Source organism: Schistocerca cancellata, chromosome 1, assembly GCF_023864275.1.
Source record: "Schistocerca cancellata isolate TAMUIC-IGC-003103 chromosome 1, iqSchCanc2.1, whole genome shotgun sequence".
In the NCBI taxonomy this organism is placed as follows: domain Eukaryota; kingdom Metazoa; phylum Arthropoda; class Insecta; order Orthoptera; family Acrididae; genus Schistocerca; species Schistocerca cancellata.
Genome location: NC_064626.1, coordinates 287817761 through 287839529, shown reverse-complemented (window position 1 = coordinate 287839529; position 21769 = coordinate 287817761). Strand labels below are relative to the sequence as shown.

Here is a 21769-nt window from a genome sequence, read left to right as displayed (position 1 = left end):
GTTTTAACACAGGTAGGTACAGTGAGTCAAAAATGTTTTGAGTTAGGTTTCTCTGGACGTTTATCTGCCATCTATAGCCATGTCCTTGCAGAAAGGCTTTCCAAAGTGTCATTGTCAAAAACAGGGACAAGGGCAGCTTTTGCCAATGGCCTGCGCAGTGGCTCTGTCGTCACATTGTTTTTGCCGAATGTCCCGCTGTGAAGGTCTCAGCCAAACATGGGATGGGCGTTGCCATCGTAAAATTCTTCTTTCCTCAGGACTGCATCTCGTAGCTCAGATCCGGAAAATTACTTGCATGGATTTACTAGTGTGAGTTTTAGTGGTTTATATCCACAAAATGTGAGCTTATTTATTCTATTTGCATATCAATATTGCATTTTAGTGCGTGCAAATACTAAATAACTTGGAACAGCGCAACCTACTGAATTTTAGTTAAAAATTATTTCTCAGCGCAGCCTACCCTGTAACAACCTCACAAGCTTTGCGGACTATTTCTGACCACCCTGCAGTAGCAAACGGTGCTCCTGATTTGTGGATATTGGCGGTGTCAAGCATTCTCTGATTTCCTGCTGCCTTGCTGTTCTACTACATGGTGTGCACATCTTCTTGTTAAAGGAGGAACACTGAAAAGGGCAGAATAGCCTCGAGTTTATCCTATTGTATCGCAACACGCACTACCAACCAACTGGAAGGTCTTAATGCGATGTATCAGCCAGCTAGGAGCTGGTTTATTATCGCCTGAGGAATGGCTCGCTAACGTCTCCACTAGATCAAAGGCTTAAAGACTCAGTAATCGATCGAGTGGTAAACCACAGCAGCATTCCAGCGCCATACGATGTAGTCAATTACGATGTTTTAGTACCTCGAAAAAAGCAATAAAATAACACGAAACAACGTGATCCCATAATCATTTTAGCTCTACTCGCAAAGTAGCGTAGCGAATGTCATTATTTAAATACAAAGAATGGTACAATATTTCCCTACGATATGGTTTTGCGATCCATAAGCAGTTTCATAAATGTGGACTTCATTGCTGTCCGTAGACCTAATCAGATTTTATGGTCAAGCAGTGAAGCACTGAGGATGCACCCATTCAATTCCACTGTTATCCAGGCTTCTGACAGAGATGAATAAAATATGGCTGCCAACGACAGCGACTGCTCCCTTTTCTCCTTATAACACCACGAAAACAATGCAGGAGTCAGTAAACGCATTTCAAACGAAAATCATCGTTGATGTTCAGTCCACACTTCAAACCCGTTCATGGCTAATGAATGGTTTTGTTCGTCGTGCCACTATATGTGTCTGCTATTGTGTATCTTTCCATCATCTGCCTTCTCATAACTTCGCCACTTTGCTACATCTCTCAATAAAACTAAACTATTCTGTAAATAACGTAATCTGGACTAAATCACCAACATGTTTATGTAGATTTACGTAGTAACCGTATTTGCGCTACTGAAAATATTTTAATGTGTGAAAGACGAAGATTTTATTATTATTGCTCGGTTAGTATGTAAAAACTAATGTGGTGGCTACTTTTCTCATCAACTGCTTCGTTCCTTTCTATTTATCTGTATTAATACAACCTAAATGCCTGAAGGAAGATCAACTCAGGCTATACTGTGAAAGCCGCGGAGAGTGGCCGCGCGGTTAGAGGCGCCATGTCACAGATTGCGCGGCCCGCCCCACCGTAGGTTCGAGTCCTCCCTCGGGCATGGGTGTGTGTGTTGTTCTTAGCATAGGTTAGTTTAAGTAGTGTGTAAGTCTAGGGACCGATGACCTCAGCAGTTTCGTCCGTTAGGAACTCACACACATTTGGACATTTTACACTGTGAAATAAAAGATTCAATACAGCTACATAACGCAAACAACAAGAATGTAAATGCACTATGAAATCAAATTTTCATTATACAGTCACATACTGCATATTTTATGAAATGACGTCTTATTTTCCAGCATAGTTTTTCTCTTTTTTATGTTATTTTGGGATAGCCGGTACTTATTTTCATTTTCTAATATTTTGGTTTCTTACAGAACTCCAATGGCTGACGTAGAGCGCTTGCAGGCGAAGTACTTCGAAAATACTGAGAAGACTCTGCCTGATGACGTTCGACAGGCGGCAAGAAAGAATTGTGAGGTAAGCTGACCTCCATCTTGTGTAATATAGCCTATCACCAGAAGTCTTAGAATCCTCACTGTTGTTCATTCAAAGACACGAAACGTGAAATTAATAACTTGTAGGCATCCTTTTCCTGCTACTACAGTCTTTAACTTTTTCGCTAACGTATGACACTCTGAACGCGGGATTTGTTTCCATTGTTCATATAACATGTTGAATAGAAACTGCTGCGATTATGAACGAACCGATACTCAGGCAATCAGGCTCATCCCCCAGGCAAGCGAAGCGGTTATTGAAACAATGGACTCGCTTTTGGAAGCGACCAGGGCTTGAATTTTCGAGTGGCTACCCAATTTCAGGTTTTCCGTTATTTACCTAAACTGCTTAAGGCAAATGCCGTGATGGTTCTTTCGAAAAGGAGATACGCATTTTCCTACAGCATACTGGTACTTTAGCACCACGATTTGGTGCTTTGTCTCAAATGACATCGCTATCACCGGGAAGTTTGTTCCTAATCTTCCTTTTATGCTCTGTTGATCAGAGGTTGGGGCTTTCAGCGAACCCACATCATTTTCTTTTGTAGACGACAGGATTACACTGCTTCTAGGGAAAATTCTGCTTCTAGATCGTTATCGCATTGTGATCAGCATATTACTGTCCACAAATACCAACGTTTATTAAGTATTAGACAAAAACTCTGACATTCAGCATTACTTGAGCGTCAGACCTGCAGATGTCATTACTGCTGTCGGTCGTATAAACGACGACCGGTCTTCAGCGTTCAGATGGGCGCAAAAGCTGGACCTAAACTAAAGAACAAGACATCGCAACTAGATTTAGTTTCTTAGCAGATGTCAGAAAGTCCCAAATTCAGCGGAAACTTCAGCGTATTAGAAAGCGATGGAGACCTTAAGCCTAGCTTTGGATGATCACTTGAAATTGGCAACGCGAGCTGTGCTAGGAAATACTCACTCTCGTCTCTGCATCCTTCAGAAACTTCGGTAAATATTTCCGCACTGCTGCGATGTAATCTATGATGGAACAAATGGTGAAAACAAACTGTTAGAACTGTGAACGAATGTGTGTGCTACGTCTGCGACATCCATCAGTGCGGCGGTGTCAGCAGTAGGATGTCAATTTCACTCCGTGAAATATTAAGCACATGATTTGTTTTTTCTTCTCTCTTCATTATTTACCTATTCCACCACGTTCGTCCTCCTACGCCATTGCTTTTTACGGCGTTCGTCACCATGGCCTCTGAACTGAACCAGTCTTACTGTAAATCATATGCATAATTCTACTCTTCACAAACTAACATTGACTGTTATAACAACGCTGACGGAAAAAAATCTGAACACAAAAACTAATTAGTGTAGAGTTTCGAAATTTCGCAAACACAAATTTAAGTGATTAACATTGCAAGATTACAGGCTAATATAAGTGCGAGATAAGACAGAATGCTGAGTGCAAGTATGCAAACGTGCATGCATTGTATTGTACAGGTGCCATATTTCAATTGTGGGACGGCGTTCCATGCCTGTTGCACTTCATAGACCAATACTGGGACTGTTAATGCTGTTTATGGATGACGCTCGTCAGATGGTGTCCCATACGTCCTCGACTGGAGGCAGATCTCGAGATCGAGCAGGCCAAGGCAATATGTCGACAGTCTGCACGTTCTTGTTGGGTTACAACAGAGGTATGGCGGCAAGTGTTATCTGTTGGAAAACACTCCTAGAATGTTGTTCACAAACGGCAGCACCAAGATCGAATCACCAGACAGACGTACAGATTTGAACTCAGGATGCGTGAGATAACCATGAGAGTTCTCAGGCTGTCATACGAAATCACACCCCAAACCAAAGCTCCAGGTGTAGGTCCAGGTGTCTAGCACGCAGACAGGTTCGGTACAAGTCCTCAACCGGCCTCCTTCTAACCAACACACGGCCTTCACTGGCACCGAGGCAGAACCGTCTTTTATCATAAAACACAGCTGACCTCCACCTTGCCCTCCAACAAGCTCCCGCTTGACACCACTGATGTCGCAAATGGAGGTGTTTCTGGAGTCAGTGGAATGCACACTACAGAGCGTCTGGCTCGGAGCTGTCCTCGAAGTAATCGTTTGGCAACAGTTCGTTGCCTCACTGTGATACCAACTGCTGCTCAGATGTTTGCTGCAGATGCAATCTGACGTGCCAGAACAATACGCCTAACATGATGTTCTTCCCTCTCGGTAGTGCCACGTGGCCGTCCGGATTCCAGTCTTCTTGCGATCGTACGTTCTAGTGACCACCGTTGTCAACAATCATGTACGGTGGCTAAATTGCTGCCTTTCTGCACAGAAGGGTCATCCAATTTCTCGTAGCCCTATTACACGATCTCGTCCAAACTCAGTGAGGTGTTGGTAAGGGCGTCTTCGTCACCTTAAAGGCATTCCTGACTAGCATCAATTCATCACGACCAATCTCAAAGATAACAAACGCTCATGACCATTACAGCGTGTTTTTAAAGGAAACCTGATGTGTATCCTCATAATGGCGCTAATAGCGATTGAGAGCGTTGCTTCCGTGTGTATGCAACGCGACTCCGGTGCAAGTGTACAGTAGAAGCACCGACATGTAGCCAAGGGGTTAATGTGGTATTCGTGTCTTTCCGGCGATCGTGTGTGGGAACGTGGACTATAGCGACGTTATTACCAAATATGTCCAGATAGGAAGAACGAGCTGTTATTCCTTTCTTGGCTGTCGAAGGGCACACACCGGTAGAAATCCAGCGGAGAATGAGGAATTTCTATAGGGCAGCATGTCTGTCGAAAGTCGCCGTTGTGGAAAACCGTGCCACCGGATGCTTGCCTTTGATATAATTATTACGTTCTTCTTTAAGTCTGAGGGTGTTTAAGAGTCCTGTGTATCTTGCATACCAAATGGAATATTTTGTCGTAGTTGGCTGTCTCAAGGATCTCAATAATTCTGACGGTATGTCGTTTTCTCCCGGTGTCTTGTTTCGACTTCTGTCTTTCAGCACTGTGTGAAATTCTTCCACATATCGCAAATGTCGTAACGCAGAAGTTAACGCCAATTCAGGTGGGAGACACACGAGCACCTGCCCTGTAGTTCTGATGAGCCCACGCGACTATCACACCTCCGGTCCCTTAAAAAAAAACCTTGAAGGGTCGACGGTTCCTGTGGGACGAGGGTGTACAGCAGGCAGTTCTTCATGCGGCATGACGTAGTGTTTTAGCAAACGGGTATCTTCATCGTTGTGCGTCAGTGGATGATTGCTTCAGTGCTCACGGCGATTTTGCCTCTTTGACATACCGATGCTGGACTGTACGGCCTTCGAAGGGGAACTTATTGATCGCACCTTATAGTGGCAGAGTTTGGCTATTTTAATAGCAAAAAAACCTGAAGATGGCAGACTGGCAATAGCAAGAAATCGTTTCTGAAAAAGTAATATGTTAACATCATAAATAGACTTCATATATAGGAAATTGCTGGGTGTTGTGTTGTCCTCGTCACCATCTCTTCATCATCGACTCGTAAATCGTCGAAGTGACGTCAAAGACAAAGGCTTGCACGAGGCTAAACTCCCAGAAAGACGATTTCCAACAAGATTTTCCATACGCACATTTCGTTTTTTATTCAGTGTATGTAGCCTTGTACGGAAGCGAAACGTAGACTACGAAGATGTCAGTCAAGAAGAGAATAGCAGATTATGAAATGTGATGGTATGGAAGAAAGATAGATGGGTACTAAACTGCAATAGGGAGAAAAGACATGAAAGAATCTTCCGTTTGATAATGATGGGAGGTGTGGCGGGAGGGGGGGGGGGGATGGGAGGGTTAAAATTGTAGAGGGAGAAGAAGTTATGACTACATTAAACAGGATCATTGAAAAGGCAGGGCCGGACGTTCAGTTCCTTGATGTCCCAGGGCATTTCAGGAAAGTGGTCTCCAGAGGAGTCCGGTGTTCGACATTGGTATCGTAGCACTGTAAGTCATGTGAGGCACTTTAAGGGGTGGGTGGGCCACCGACACGACGCCAGGTATCTTTCCTGAAAACACTCAGTTCGTCTCAAACAATGAAAACGATCTTTTGACTGAATAACTTCAAATGGACTGTACAATGTGACTTGGAGTGGAAAAATTTAACACCAGTCTCATTGTAGCAAAGTAGTCTGTAGTTCTGATGAATGTCATCGTTTAGTTCAGTGTTGATTGATTGTAAAAGCACCAATGGCTCTAGGAGATCAGATAATAATTCCTGTGTAACATGGCGCATGTATTTAAAGTTTCTCGATGTAATACGGATAGCAAAAACTATGTAATGGTTTTATGAATTCATCATTTGTATTAAATTTACAACTAAAATATGCGATGTACAATCTACATTGGATAACAGGCTGGAAGACTAGTTCGGAATAAGTACATAAATAAATAACGTACTGCATGACAAGTTCGACACCTACCCTCCTTTTGGCGGAGATGTGCTGACGATGAAAATTTCCTCCAGCATCAGGATTCAAAATGGTCAGCTCTTTGTGGACAGTCACAACACAAGCATGCGTTAACGACCGGCGACGTGTAAGAATTTTAGGTAGGTAATTTTGGCGCCAGGATCTATATCTTACGGCCAAATGTCTCCAAACCCTTTGCTGAACATGCTTTGGGTGACGTTAGGTTGAGGGAACCTGATTAGTAATTACTGAAACAATATGCATCGCAGACGTGTCTACCTTGCGAAATGAGTCAACGAAGATCCGAGAGGGACTAGGAACCCATAGAATCGAGTATTCCATCCGAGAGAGTTCGAAGAAATTACTTGCCAGCGATTAGATGTGACCATAAAAAGTTTGGAAATAACTAAACTACATCGTCATCTGAGTGTTGCTGTTGTCGTGATCTGTACTCTGAAGATTGGTTTTATGCAGCTCTCAATGTTAATCTACCCCGTGCAAGCCTCTTCATTTATGCATAATTACTGCAACCTACTGACAGGGATCACCTCTTGTGCTAGTGGTACTATTACTGGCAGTAATTCTCCTTTTGTAGAGGTCGCTTCTCTACAGTGTCTCATGGAGTGAAGGCATTAGCATTCCTGATTACGATTTGTCCGTCAATAGAGGCATTACGCTCTGCGACTACTTTGGAGCTATTGGGCAGGAGATTCGACTATATACCATACCATCATGAATTTCAGTCTTTTGCTTGTCAACGCAAACTCATCACATCATCTTCGCTTAATACATACGAAACGCTCATACTATCCAAAGGAAAGAAGACACCCGAGTGCACTAAGACCAACAAATCGTTTCCAATTAGGCAGGTAAACCTACTTTTGGCGGTAGACCAACCAACAATACCAAATGATCAAAATGTTTGCGTAATGTTAAAGTTGTGTGACGCTCGGGACTTAATCCTGGAACCTCCGCTTTAGCATGTCCTACGCGTCGGCTAGAAAAATTATACCTATCTTTCTGCAGCTGTACATTTTTCGCTGTTTTAATCTGAAAACTAATACATTGTCTCTCCTACCAGGTACTTCTCAGAGGGTCCAAGTGGTTCGCCTCGAAAAACATCTCAGAGGTCATTGACGAGATGGTGTCAGCCTGTGTCGGCCGTGATGTACAGGTTTGTGCTTGAGAAAATCGGCATTCTCAAAATCCTTTCCAGTGGAGCTAAAGGGAATGCACAGGCCCAATGACAAACACTTTTCCAGCACAGCTATCTGTATTAAAACTCATGACTCTCGAAAGACAAAATTAGCATCAAACTAATATGTTTGGCCTGAACTGCTGTGGTCATTGTTTCGAAGTACTGTATTTCCAGACGTTGTATTTAATATATGTTCATAACCGGCTGTGTTTTTCTGGTTGTTTCTTCTTGTTTTCTAGCTAGCTATTTCCCTATCAAAAAAATGGTTCAAATGGCTCTGAGCACTATGGGACTCAACTGCTGTGGTCATCAGTCCCCTAGAACTTAGAACTACTTAAACCTAACTAACATAAGGACAGCACACACACCCATGCCCGAGGCAGGATTCGAACCTGCGACCGTAGCAGCAGCGCGGCTCCGGACTGGAGCGCCTAGAACCGCACGGCCACCGCGGCCGGCATTTCACTATCGATTGTGACCTCGTGATAATGTGTAAAAATTACCTAGTACAGTGGTTCCCAAACTGCGCATCCCGGGCCGTGCTACACAGTCACCGCATTAATATTGCAGTATAAAACATCTTCTGTTCCTGTAATCATGCTGAGTAAAAAAAATTCGTTGACTTACCTTCACGACCTGTTGTACGGAAAGGCACATGCTGTTCTGATCGACATTATAGCGAATACATGTCGCAGAAAGTTACATTACTCTTGAAGAGGAAATGAATGAATGTATTATTTGGTGAGTAATATGGCTGTGTGGGCTCCAGCGCACAGTTCAAGCAGCAGCCACTAGTCTCACATGCAGTCATAGCGCTGAAGTCGTTGGCAGTGGCAGGGAAACTAAAATCCTAAGATGTCAGATGGTGGTAAATCCACAAATCCAAAATGGCGTAGACAGGAAATTCAAAAATGCAAGATGATGGTCGCAGCGAACTAAAAAATTCAATATGGTGGGAAAATAAAAAAAATTTAATACCAAATAAAAATGTTTGAAAGTTTCAAAATACCGAAGATACCATAATTATCTCACTTTTGATGGTGTCTGTTATGGTGCCATGTTCGAAAATATCCAAATCATCTGATATTTGCACCACATTCAAAAGCATCCAAATGACCTGAAAATAGGACCATGTTCAAAAATCTTCAACGATCAGATAGTTTGTGCCATGTTATAAAACATTCGAACGCTTTGAATGTTTTGAGTCGTATTCAAAAATATTTATTTAAAAAAATTACGCAAATGGTATAACTTGCCGTATTTCCACTTGTAATGCACACACTAAGACAACGAAAAAAAAGCATCACGAAGGAATTGTTCAAATGGGTCGGAAATCGATAGATGTGACGCACATCTGCAGACAAAAAAATGAGTACAATTTCAGAAAAATTCGTGATTTATTCAAGAGAAAGAGCTTCACATACAAAGCAAGTCTATAACATGTTGGTCCAGCTCTGCTCCTTACACGTACACTTATTAGGCTTGGCATTCATTGATAGGGTTGTTTACAGTTGTTGTATGTCCTCATAACGGACATCGTGCCAAATTCTGTCAAATTGGAGCATTAGATCGACAAAACGGCAAACAGATTGGCGAGATATGCCCATAATGCTTCCAATGTTCTCATCTGGGGAGAGATCTAGAGGCCCCGTTGGCAAACGTGGGGTTTGGCAAACACAAAGACAAGCAGCGGAAACTCTCGTAGCGTGCGGAAGGGCTTTATCTTGCTGAAAAGTAAGCCCAGGATCGCTTGCCAGGAAGGGCAACAAATACTGTCGACGTATGGATGTGCTGTAAGGGTGCCGCAGATGAGAACCAAAGGGGCCCTGCCATGAAATTAAATGGTACGTGAGACTATCATGCCTGGTTTTCAGACAGTATAGTGGGTGACAATCAAGTTGTTATCCCACCACTATCCATGACGTCTCTAGACAAGTCTTCACTGGTCATCGAGGCCTGGAATCTCATTGACTGTAATGGAGTTGTCTTCAGTGATGAGTCCAGCTTCCAGATGAATCCTGATGACCAACAAATACATGCCTGTAAATGCTCTGTACAGTGATGGAGTACCAACTTCATTGGCACCCGTTACATGGGCTGACAACCAGGAGTAATGGTCTGGGATGTCATTCCATTTCGTACCAGGACTCCTTTGGTTGTCGTCCGCCCCACTCTTAAGCACAGCGGTACTTCGACGATATTCTACTCCCCGTTTTGTTATCCTACGTGGCAAGCCCAACCTGGACTTATACTTCAGAGCCGGCAAATGGTCGAGCGGTTCTCGGTGCTACAGTCTGGAACCGCGCGACTGCTACGGTAGCAGGTTCGAATCCTGCCTCGGGCATGGATGTGTGTGATGTCCTTAGGTTAGTGAGGTTTAATTAGTTCTAAGTTCTAGGGGACTGATGACCTCAAAAGTTAAGTCCCATAGTGCTCAGAGCTATTTGAACCATTTTTTTATATTTCAGAAAGATAATGCCCGGCCGCACATGTCGAGAGATGCTCCGGCTTGTCTTTGTATTTTCCGAGCCCTACCTTGGTCAGCAAGGTCACCAGATCTTCCCCTAATTGAGAAGATTTGGAACATTGTGAGCAGGGCCCTCCAACCCTCTTGGGATTTTGACAATCTAACACTCTCTGTACCCATGGTATTACTAATCAAAACGTCCTCGTTTTGTCTGCGAACGCCGCCACCTCGGGAGTTTTAAATAAAAATCAACATTGGCAGCAGAAGACTTGTGTAATAAGAAGTCACCCTCTTACTCCCAACGGCCTTGACATAGGGGGCGGAGGAGCGGACAGAGGTCCAGGGGCACTCTCTTGCCCTTCGGATGGAAACTGCCCCTAAAGGCGGAGTAACCAGCAATAATCAACGGCATGAGGGTGCAGAAGGATATGGAAACCACAGTGTTAAAGACACATAATGTGCACCCACAGACTTCTAGCCTGGAGATGAAAAAGTTTCATGATGATCTCTCCATTGGCAACAGATTTGGGGAATAATCCCGCTTTGGATCTCCAGGAGGGGACTACTAGGGGGAAGTGACCATAAGAAAACGACTGAATAACCAGTCTTTTTCCAACGAAAGGATAACATTTTGCGAGTCGAGGCATGTAATGTCAGAAGCTTGAACTTGCTACAGAAGCAAGATAATCTAAAAAACGAAATGCGAAGGCTCAATCTAGATGTTGGGGGCGTCAGTGAAGTGAAATGGAAGGAAGACAAGGATTTCTGGTCACATGAGTATCGAGTAATATCAACAGTAGCAGAAAATGGTATAACGGGAATAGGATTCGTTAGATTAAGAAGGCAGAGCAGAGACTGTGTTACTGTGAACAGTTTAGTGATAGGGTTGTTCTCATCAGAATCGACAGCAAATCAACACCGACAACTATAGTTCAGGTATGCTTACCGACATCGCAGGCTGAATATGAAGAGACAGAGAAAGTATATGAGGATATTGAACTGTTAATTCAGTACGTAAAGGGAAATGAAAAACTGATAGTCATCAGAGACTGGACTGCGGTTGTAAGGGAAGGGATAGAAGAAAGGGTTACAGGACAATATGGCCTTGGTACTAGGAATGAGAGAGGAGAAAGACTATTTCAGTTCCGTAATGAAATTCAGCTAGTAGTGGCGAATGCTCTGTTCAAGACCCACAAGAGGAAGAAGTATACTTGGAAAAGGCTGGGAGCTACGGGAAGATTTCAGTTATACTACATCATGTTGACACAGAGAATCCGAAATCAGACAGTGTATTCTAAGGCGTACCCAGGAGCAGATATGGACTCAGATGACCTCTGAAGAATAGGCTGAAGTGTAAGACGTTAGTCAGGGAGAACCAATACGCAGCCCGCCAGGTTACCCGTGTGGTCTAATGCAACGCTTTCCGAGTGGGAAGCAAACATCGGGGTTACACCCGTCTGGTGTGAGACATTCCTGGGTGGTGCGGGGATGGTGGGGGTGGGGGTGTCCACTGGGGCCGAAACGCACAACAACCCTGGGTTCGGTGTGTGGTGAGTGGATTGCTGTAGCCTGTTGTGGGGTTGTAAACCACTGAGGGCTACGACGGGGACGAAGCCTTTCCGTCGTTTCTAGGTCTCCAGTTCCATACAATACAAATCAATACGCAAAAAAAGTGGGATATGGGAGTACTAAGGAATGAAGAAATATGCTTGAAGTTCTCTAAGGATATAGATATTACGATAATAAATAGCTCAATAAGCAGTTCAGTTGTAGAAGAGTGGACGTTTCTAAAAAGGATAATCACAGAAGTTAGAAAGAAAAATATAGGTACAAAGAAGGTAACTGCGGAGAAACCATGGATAACAGAGTAAATACTTCAGTTAATCGATGAAAGATGTACAAAAATGTTCAGCGGAGTTCAGTAATACAGAAACGTAAGCCACTGAGTAATGAAATAAATAGGAAGTACATGGTTCAAATGGCTCTGAGCACTATGGGACTTAACATCTATAGTCATCAGTCCCCTAGAACTTAGAACTACTTAAACCTAACTAACCTAAGGACAGCACACAACACCCAGCTATCACGAGGCAGAGAAAATCCCTGACCCCGCCGGGAATCGAACCCGGGAACCCGGGCGTGGGAAGCGAGAACGCTACCGCACGACCACGAGATGCGGGCAGGAAGTACATGGAAGCTTGGAGATGGCTGCATGAAAAATGTTAAGAAATCGAAAAAGAAATGACTGTCGCAAGGTCTGACACAGCATAAAGAAAAGTCAAAACAGCCATCGGTGAAATAAAAAGCAATGATTGTAACTCTAAGAGTGGCACGGGAATTCCACTGTTGCAGAGTAGAGAGCGGCCAGGTGGAAAGAGTACATTGAAGGCCTCTATGAGGGGAAGATTGATGTGATACAAAAAGAAACGGAGTAGATTTAGAAGAGATACGAATCCAGTACTGGTATCAACTCTTAAAAGAGTTTTTGTAAGTCTTAAGATAAGGTAGAAACGATAGACTGCATTCCATCAGAATTTCGAAAATCATTAGGAGAAGTGGCAACAAAACGACTATCCACGTTGGTGTACAGGGTGTATGGCGATATTCCATCTGACTTTCGGAAAAGTATCATCCACACAATTCCAAGGACTGCAAGAGCGGAAACGTACGAGAATTAATGCATAATCAGCTTAACAACACATGCATCCAAGTTGTCGACAAGAATAATATACAGAAGGACGGAAAAGAAAATTGTTGATGTGTTAGATGACGATCAGTTTGGCTGTAGGAAAGGTAAAGGCTCCAGAGAGGCAAGTCTAACGCTGCGGTTGATAACAGAAGCAATACTAAAGAAAGATCAAGAAACGTTCATAACATTTGTCAACCTGGAAAAAGCGTTCAACAGTGTCAAATGGTGCAACATGTTCAAAATCAAACATAGGCCTTGAGTAGAGGAATAAATTTCTGAGAATGTTCGTTTTGAGCGCAGCATTGCATGGTAGTCAAACATGGACTGTGGGAAAGCAGGAACAGAAGAGAATCGTAGCATTTGGTATCTGGTGCTACAGACGAATGTTGAAAGTTAGATGGACTGATAAGTTAAGGAATGAGGAAATTCTGAGCAGAATCGGAGAGGAAAGGAATATGTGGGAAACACTGACGACAATAAGGGACAGGATGATAGGACATCTGTTAAGACATCAGGGAATGACTTCCATGGTACTAGAAGGTGCGCTGTAAAGAGTGGAAACTGTATAGGAAGACAGAGATGGGAATACACCATAAGATAATTGAGGATGTAGGTTGCAAGTGCTACTCAGAGATGAAGAGATTGTCCCAGGAGAAGAATTAGTGGCGGGCCGCATCATATCAGTTACAAGACGGATGAGAAAAAAAAAAATTCTGCGTGGACGGAATTTGGAACGACACCCTCAGGAGCATATCCAAAGACTCTGTCAATCTATGTCAACCCAAATAATTGCTTGCAAAAGGGCCAGAGATGGACCACTGCGTTATAGACTTGACGAATTTGTGAAGCTCCTCCTCTTGAATAAACCATCCAACATTTCTGAAATTTTAATCATTTGTTTGTCACATCTACCGAACCCCGTCCCATTTGGGTAATTCTTTCGTGATGCGTCCACAAACACACACACACACACACACACACACACACACACACACACATCTGTCATAATTGGTTGCTAAAAGACGACAGTGAGCTATTACATGTCTAAATTATCACAAAACGCATGTGACTCAGAAACAACATCCTAGGCACAAAAAACATGACTCAAAAACATTCTTAACAGGTAGTTCACATTCTGTCTTTAGGCCTAAATGAGATGAAGTGCCAAAATGAACCTGTCAGGGCCTGTAAAAGTGTCAGACAAATATTGGATAAAATACAATGCTAAGCAGAAAAGCATACAAATAATTAAGAAATTACTTGCAGGTGCAGGAAGAATGTAATTATGACACTAAGGAAAATGGGTTTATGAACAAACACAAACCTGGACAAATAACATTTTAAGGGGAAGAAGATAATGCATGATTTTCAACACTAGGAAAACAAAATCAATGATATTCACCGACCAATATCGATTTTTAGTACATTTGATGTAGGCCCACTCGTGGATATGTACAAAAACAAACGTTCGAAAAAGGCTGCTGCATTTACCATTGTCAGTTATGATACCCGAGCTGACTAAAATGTTTTTTCATCTTGTTCTTGCATAATCAAAATTAAATAATACCAAGACCTAAATACCAGATGTATATGACATAGGCAAAGACAAACGAACTGACCAAGGAGAAGCTGTATATTTTTGTAATAAGCACGGATTCCTTCATAATGCACGGAATAGTAAATGTTTACGTAAAACATGGCAAAAAACATTGGTGGAACAAGATTCCAGAGACAGAGATGGAAAACTGATATCTCGAAAACATAACATTTCAACAAAAAATTTGGTTTTTGCACCAAAACAAAATTATTTGTTAAAATAAGGAATGAATCAAGTACAAACACACACACACAAGTTTCTCATTGTAATGATCAAACGTAAGTGCAGATTTATGATTGTGAACAAAAATTCGATCTCTGCAACAAAATTTTTATAAATCTCTAAGTAAGTAGGATTTCGACCGCAAACCGCTCATGGCACTACCGTCCGCTAAGTCCATACTGTAACCCACGATTCTCTTATTTTTTGTCTGTCAGCAAAATCTGCTTAAGAAAAAGAAAATTTCGAAGATGTAAATACAACAGTCGGGTCATCGTTTGTGTTCCATGGAACCGCCATATTCGCGGTTTTCCTAATAAGACATTTATATATCAGCAGAGAATACAAGTGTGTCAAATTTTGTTTCGATTAATGAACACAGTTTGAATAGTTAAAATACACTCTTAGACCAAAAAATGGCACACCAAAGAGGAATTATCTGAATGGGATGGAAATCACGGATGACAACCAAAGGAGTTCTGCTTTGAGAAGAAGTAGGACCCCAAACCACTACTCCTGATTGACGAGCTGTACAGCATGTGACAGTCAGGTTGGAATCCCAGCGCTGTCTGGAGCATCTACAAATATGTCTTCAGCCTGTAATGTTGCTGACTAAAATAGTATTGTCTTCAGAGATATGTCCCACTTCGAACTGAATGCCGATGACTGGCAACACTGTACAAGATTTAAAAAAAAAATTACACGTGACATGTATACTGGCGCTATTAGCAATACATAGAGGTTAAGGTACAATGGCAATGATCAATGATCATTTATTGTACTACAGTTTGGAAACACCATAAACAATCAAATTAAATACGTCAAAATCTAAACTATCTATATTACTTGTCATAATGCACATGGTTACCTTATTGCCACAGATAAAATAGGTTATTCATTAGTTGACAATCATAATTTGATCTTTGTGTCACGCTTTAAAGGGACCAAAGCACACAAAAATTAGTTCTGTAACACTGCAAAACACACATGGGCACTGCTACTGATCTAATTTAAACAACACTTATTGATGAGAATAATTTTATCGTTTGTATCAAAGCAAACAATGTTATTCCCATATCTAAATTTGTTGAAAACTTGCCTCTAAAACCGATATAAAAGTAAACCAAAAATTATAATGACCCTCCATGCTGGGGTATTAAACAGCTGAACATGTTGGTCATGTTCTGCTGATAATACTAAACCATACTGTCGCACCTTGGAAACTACATGACCTTGTGATGAAACAGTATTCTGAACAATACTCATCACATTCATACTGGACTGAAATAAACCTCTCTTGCTTTCAATTCACCACTTTGAGTCAGTGAAACATCACAGCATAGCCATGTTTCAGTGGTACTATAACAAACTGACACGTAGATCAGCATGTTACACCGCATTTGTATCACACATCCGAATATTACAGCAAAAGTCTAGCAGTTTGTCTCATAAATCACCATGTTACAGCAAAAATGCAATACAGTTATAATTTGTCTCATACTTCGCCAACTAAGTAAGCTGGGACTTAGCTGGCCAGTTGCAAATTGTTCCATAAAGCAGAAACGAATATTCAGGAAGTCGAACTTACAAATGCCACTAAGTCAAGACTTGTTCAAGAAGCAAAACACTTACAAGTAAACCTACCCAAAGAATACACTTCGATTTTGATCGACTTTGAATACACTCCTGGAAATGGAAAAAAGAACACATTGACACCGGTGTGTCAGACCCACCATACTTGCTCCGGACACTGCGAGAGGGCTGTACAAGCAATGATCACACGCACGGCACAGCGGACACACCAGGAACCGCGGTGTTGGCCGTCGAATGGCGCTAGCTGCGCAGCATTTGTGCACCGCCGCCGTCAGTGTCAGCCAGTTTGCCGTGGCATACGGAGCTCCATCGCAGTCTTTAACACTGGTAGCATGCCGCGACAGCGTGGACGTGAACCGTATGTGCAGTTGACGGACTTTGAGCGACGGCGTATAGTGGGCATGCGGGAGGCCGGGTGGACGTACCGCCGAATTGCTCAACTCGTGGGGCGTGAGGTCTCCACAGTACATCGATGTTGTCGCCAGTGGTCGGCGGAAGGTGCACGTGCCCGTCGACCTGGGACCGGACCGCAGCGACGCACGGATGCACGCCAAGACCGTAGGATCCTACGCAGTGCCGTAGGGGACCGCACCGCCACTTCCCAGCAAATTAGGGACACTGTTGCTCCTGGGGTATCGGCGAGGACCATTCGCAACCGTCTCCATGAAGCTAGGCTACGGTCCCGCACACCGTTAGGCCGTCTTCCGCTCACGCCCCAACATCGTGCAGCCCGCCTCCAGTGGTGTCGCGACAGGCGTGAATGGAGGGACGAATGGAGACGTGTCGTCTTCAGCGATGAGAGTCGCTTCTGCCTTGGTGCCAATAATGGTCGTATGCGTGTTTGGCGCCGTGCAGGTGAGCGCCACAATCAGGACTGCATACGACCGAGGCACACAGGGCCAACACCCGGCATCATGGTGTGGGGAGCGATTTCCTACACTGGCCGTACACCACTGGTGATCGTCGAGGGGACACTGAATAGTGCACGGTACATCCAAACCGTCATCGAACCCATCGTTCTACCATTCCTAGACCGGCAAGGGAACTTGCTGTTCCAACAGGACAATGCACGTCCGCATGTATCCCGTACCACCCAACGTGCTCTAGAAGGTGTAAGTCAACTACCCTGGCCAGCAAGATCTCCGGATCTGTCCCCCATTGAGCATGTTTGGGACTGGATGAAGCGTCGTCTCACGCGGTCTGCACGTCCAGCACGAACGCTGGTCCAACTGAGGCGCCAGGTGGAAATGGCATGGCAAGCCGTTCCACAGGACTACATCCAGCATCTCTACGATCGTCTCCATGGGAGAATAGCAGCCTGCATTGCTGCGAAAGGTGGATATACACTGTACTAGTGCCGACATTGTGCATGCTCTGTTGCCTGTGTCTATGTGCCTGTGGTTCTGTCAGTGTGATCATGTGATGTATCTGACCCCAGGAATGTGTCAATAAAGTTTCCCCTTCCTGGGACAATGAATTCACGGTGTTCTTATTTCAATTTCCAGGGGTGTATATTGTAGTGTAGAGAAAAATAAGGAAGAAATATTGTTTTATAAGTGCCCACTTGGCCATTAAGGGAATGAAACACCTCTTGAAAGAAACTGAGTTTAATATTTTCTGAATGAATATCACTGAAATGGTAACAGATATAAAAAGCTTCAAATAAAAGTTCTATCGTTTCTAATGTACATTACAATGGTGCCCACTATTTTGTTTCTCATTTCAACATTTGATGAATAACAAAATGTACAGCACAGTTAATACCAAATTCAATCATATATGATGAAGTGGTAGAGGGAGACCAAGAGATGAATACACTAAGCAGATTCAGAAGGATGTAGGTTGCAGTAAGTACTGGGAGATGAAGAAGCTTGCACAGGATAGGGTAACATGGGGAGCTGCATCAAACCAGTCTTAGGACTGAAGACCACAACAACAACAACAATGATGAAGTGGTATTCCAAATACGCACCTGTCAGAAATAAGATAGAAATATCTCCATATCACTATATGTGCACCCAATATATGTTTGCGTCCATACCAGTTGTCATGTTGAGTAGTTTAATAAGTATTTCGCATATAAATACATTCTAAAAGTATATTGTACATATATTTCTCAATATTTATGTTTTCTTTTATTTTTCATTTAATCTTTTGTTGTATTTGTGTTTTACTTTTACAATTGCTATATTTTTTCAAGTTTTATCATTTACAGTTTGAATTATTGTATATCTGAAATTGTTTGTACATTATTGTTGTAATGATATTATATATCTGTACTATAGTGAGGAAGTACACAATTTTTCAGGTCAAAAAATGCTGAATTCATTTTGATTTTGTGCGCCAAGCATAAGAGATTTCGAAAAGAATTACTTTTTTGACAAATTTGAGTGCACTGTTGTAAGTTAGATTAAAAATGACAGAACTTTTGTTTGAAGGTTTTTTTTGTATCTGTTACCATTTCAACAGGATTCATTCAGAAATATTAAATTCAGTTTTTTCAAGGGGGTGTTTCACAACCTAAGTCATCTGGGAATATATGAAAAGTATGTCTCTTATTCTATACTGCAACATATCCACAGCCAATCAAAATCGGAATGTATCCCTTGGGTAGCTTTACTTTTTAGTCATATTCGTGACATCATGTATGTGCAGATCACTACCATATCTAAGATATCACAAGCCACATCAGTTGTTATGATATCGTGATAACATCACATGTGAGTCATTGACTCGACTGCATGATGTTATATTCCAAGAGAGAATCCATGACATCACAGTTATGTTACATTGGTGATGAAAATAAAACAGCCAAGCACAGTGCAGTAATTATCAGCCAATGAAACAACTGTTAAAATTACATAAACTGGCTATCATTGGCTACCAGAGGTAATGCTAGTCATCCTGTAAATTGACTGTTATTTTCCCAGCATGTAAAATGATCATCAGTGTCACCAACCAATAGATCAGGGATAATTATGGTCACCCCATAAATTGAACATCACTGCCCTCGATATCATTGCTCCTTATGCATTATGGTGGGCATCTTATAAACTGACCATTATTGTCCCTCAGAGGGTAATGGCTTTCTTCTTCCAAATTGAGCACTGTTGCTCACTTCAGGGGATAATGGTGGTCACTAGGTAAACTGACTGTCATTGTCTTATGAGTGGTCAGCCCTTAAATTAAATCATAGCCTCCAGGGATAATAACAGTCATCCTTTAAATGAACCATCATTGTCACAGGGATAGTGATGGTCACCTTGTAAATTGACCATCATTGTCCCCTTTGGGGAATTTTCTAAGCTTCTGCTGTAACATCATGATGTATAGGGCAATTCGTTGCAATTTTGTTGTAACATGGAGCTGTCTGGTGTAATTCATTACAGTTTTGCTGTAAAATGGCGTTGTATAGGGTGAAGCATTATGTAATCTCCACTGTGTGTTAGCAGAAGGTGACAAACTTTTGTACAGCGAGATAAATTTAATACTCCAGGATGAGGTTTCTGTAATGTTTGACTCTGAAAGAACTGGACTGAAAGCAAGAAAGCTTTATTTCAGACCAATACAAACATGTATTAGTATTGTTAGTGTTCTATTTCAAATGGTTCAAATGGCTCTGAGCACTATGGGACTTAACTTCTCAGGTCATCAGTCCCCTAGAACTTAGAACTAGTTAAACCTAACTAACCTAAAGACATCACACACATCCACGCCCGAGGCAGGATTCGAACCTGCGACCGTAGCGGTCGCGCGGTTCCAGACTGTAGCGCCTAGAATCGCTCAGCCACTCCGGCCGGCTTAGTGTTCTATTTCATTGTAGTGTTATGCAGTTTACAAAGTGCGACAATGTGATATAATATTATTATCAGCAGAATATGACAAACATGCTAAACTGCAACATGAAATCAATACCTTAGCCCAGACTGACACTATAATGTTTGACTGACTTTGATATCGGTTTTACAGTTGAGTTTTTAACAATTTTAGGCGTGGAAATATCATTGTTTGCTTTGGCACAAATGATCAAACTATTCTCGTTGATAAGTTCACTTTAAACTGTAAGTTAGATGAGCAGCAGTGCACATGTGTGTTTTGTAATGTTCTAGAACCAATTTTGATGTGTTTTGGTTTCATTAATGCATGGTACAAAGATCGCATTACGATCTAAACCTACCAAATTTTTTTCAGTAGTGCCAGTCAGTGAGCTGTGCGTATTTTGGTAAGTTCTATAGACAATTCAGAGGTGCAAATATTTAATTTGAGAGTCCATTGTGCCCAGAAAGACTGGTACAGTTTTGATGTTATCAGAAACTGTCGATTGTCTTGTGAAATGATTTTTCTGGAAGTAAGCAGTAATAAATGTTAAGGAAACGTTTAATGCACTTTTGAATTATATTCTAAAACATGTGCAGCATATGAGGTGCGAATTGAGAGTTTAAAGTTTAATGTGTAACTTAGAATAGTAGAGTTTTAAAAAGTGCTAGAGGATATTTGTCTCGTGGATTGTGTGGACTGTGCAGTCTACAGTTGTGTGGCCTTGTCATATTTCTGTCATCTATGCCCGAAGATGTATCAGAGATCATTGATTTATTTTTAAATGCCCACATAGCGCATTTTTTAAATTTCCTGTCAATGCTAATGTTCATTTTTCAGTTTATCGGCAGCGATATCATGGAGTTTTAAATTTCCCTCTATCTGCCATCTTGGCGTGTTAAGTTTCCAGGCATTGCCAGTGCTAGACAGCATTGCAGCTCCAGTGCTGAATAGCAGCAGCTGCTTGAGCTCTGTGTTGGAACCCCCATTACCATACTACTTTTGTGGAAACGGATTATTTGCTTGATGTTTTACGTGATATCCCTGAAATGTTAATCAAGTTGATTCTATCGCTGAGACGTCAGTAATAAGTACATCGAAATAAACTGAGAAGTTTTTGGAAAAATTCCGTCCATGGAAAAGAAAAATAAATGCAGATATTATCAATAATTCTGATCCTATGTTGTGTTAGGAGTGTTATACAGTTTTCATTATCACCTTCAAAAGATATAGTTATACAGTTATTTTTCTGTTAGTATTCAGGTAAATGTCTGCTGTCATATGCATTAAAATCCCGAGGAGCAGTACTGTAGCGTGCCACCAGTGGAGTCAAAACGAATTCATTGTAATCCACCTCCACGTTATCGATGGATATCACTTCCTTTCGCAATTATGGCTGAATGTAAAGTGCCATTGGTTGATTTTCCTTTAGGGACAAGTGAGTCGATAGTATTCACATCCATTGTATGTGAAAGCCAGAAGCAACGCGTCGCTTCAACTTCAGGCGTGTATGAAACAAACTATTATGACTACTCTTGATCCAGGTTGAAAAGCTATTCAGCAGGGATTCCACGTGTTATGGATTCGATAAGTTCTTGGTTGGATTCTGGATG

The 21769-nt window shown here is 42.1% G+C and overlaps 1 protein-coding gene across 1 annotated transcript in view; it reads left to right on the top strand.

Annotated features, from left to right (window-relative positions):
• The window catches only part of LOC126171554 (estradiol 17-beta-dehydrogenase 2-like), a 174910-nt gene that overhangs the window by 130066 nt on the left and 23075 nt on the right, over positions 1 to 21769 (top strand). Inside the window, exons 6-7 of the mRNA XM_049920809.1 lie at positions 2038 to 2140; positions 7659 to 7751. Of these exons, the coding sequence (XP_049776766.1) occupies positions 2038 to 2140; positions 7659 to 7751 (196 nt within the window). The remainder of the gene's footprint in view (positions 1 to 2037; positions 2141 to 7658; positions 7752 to 21769) is intronic.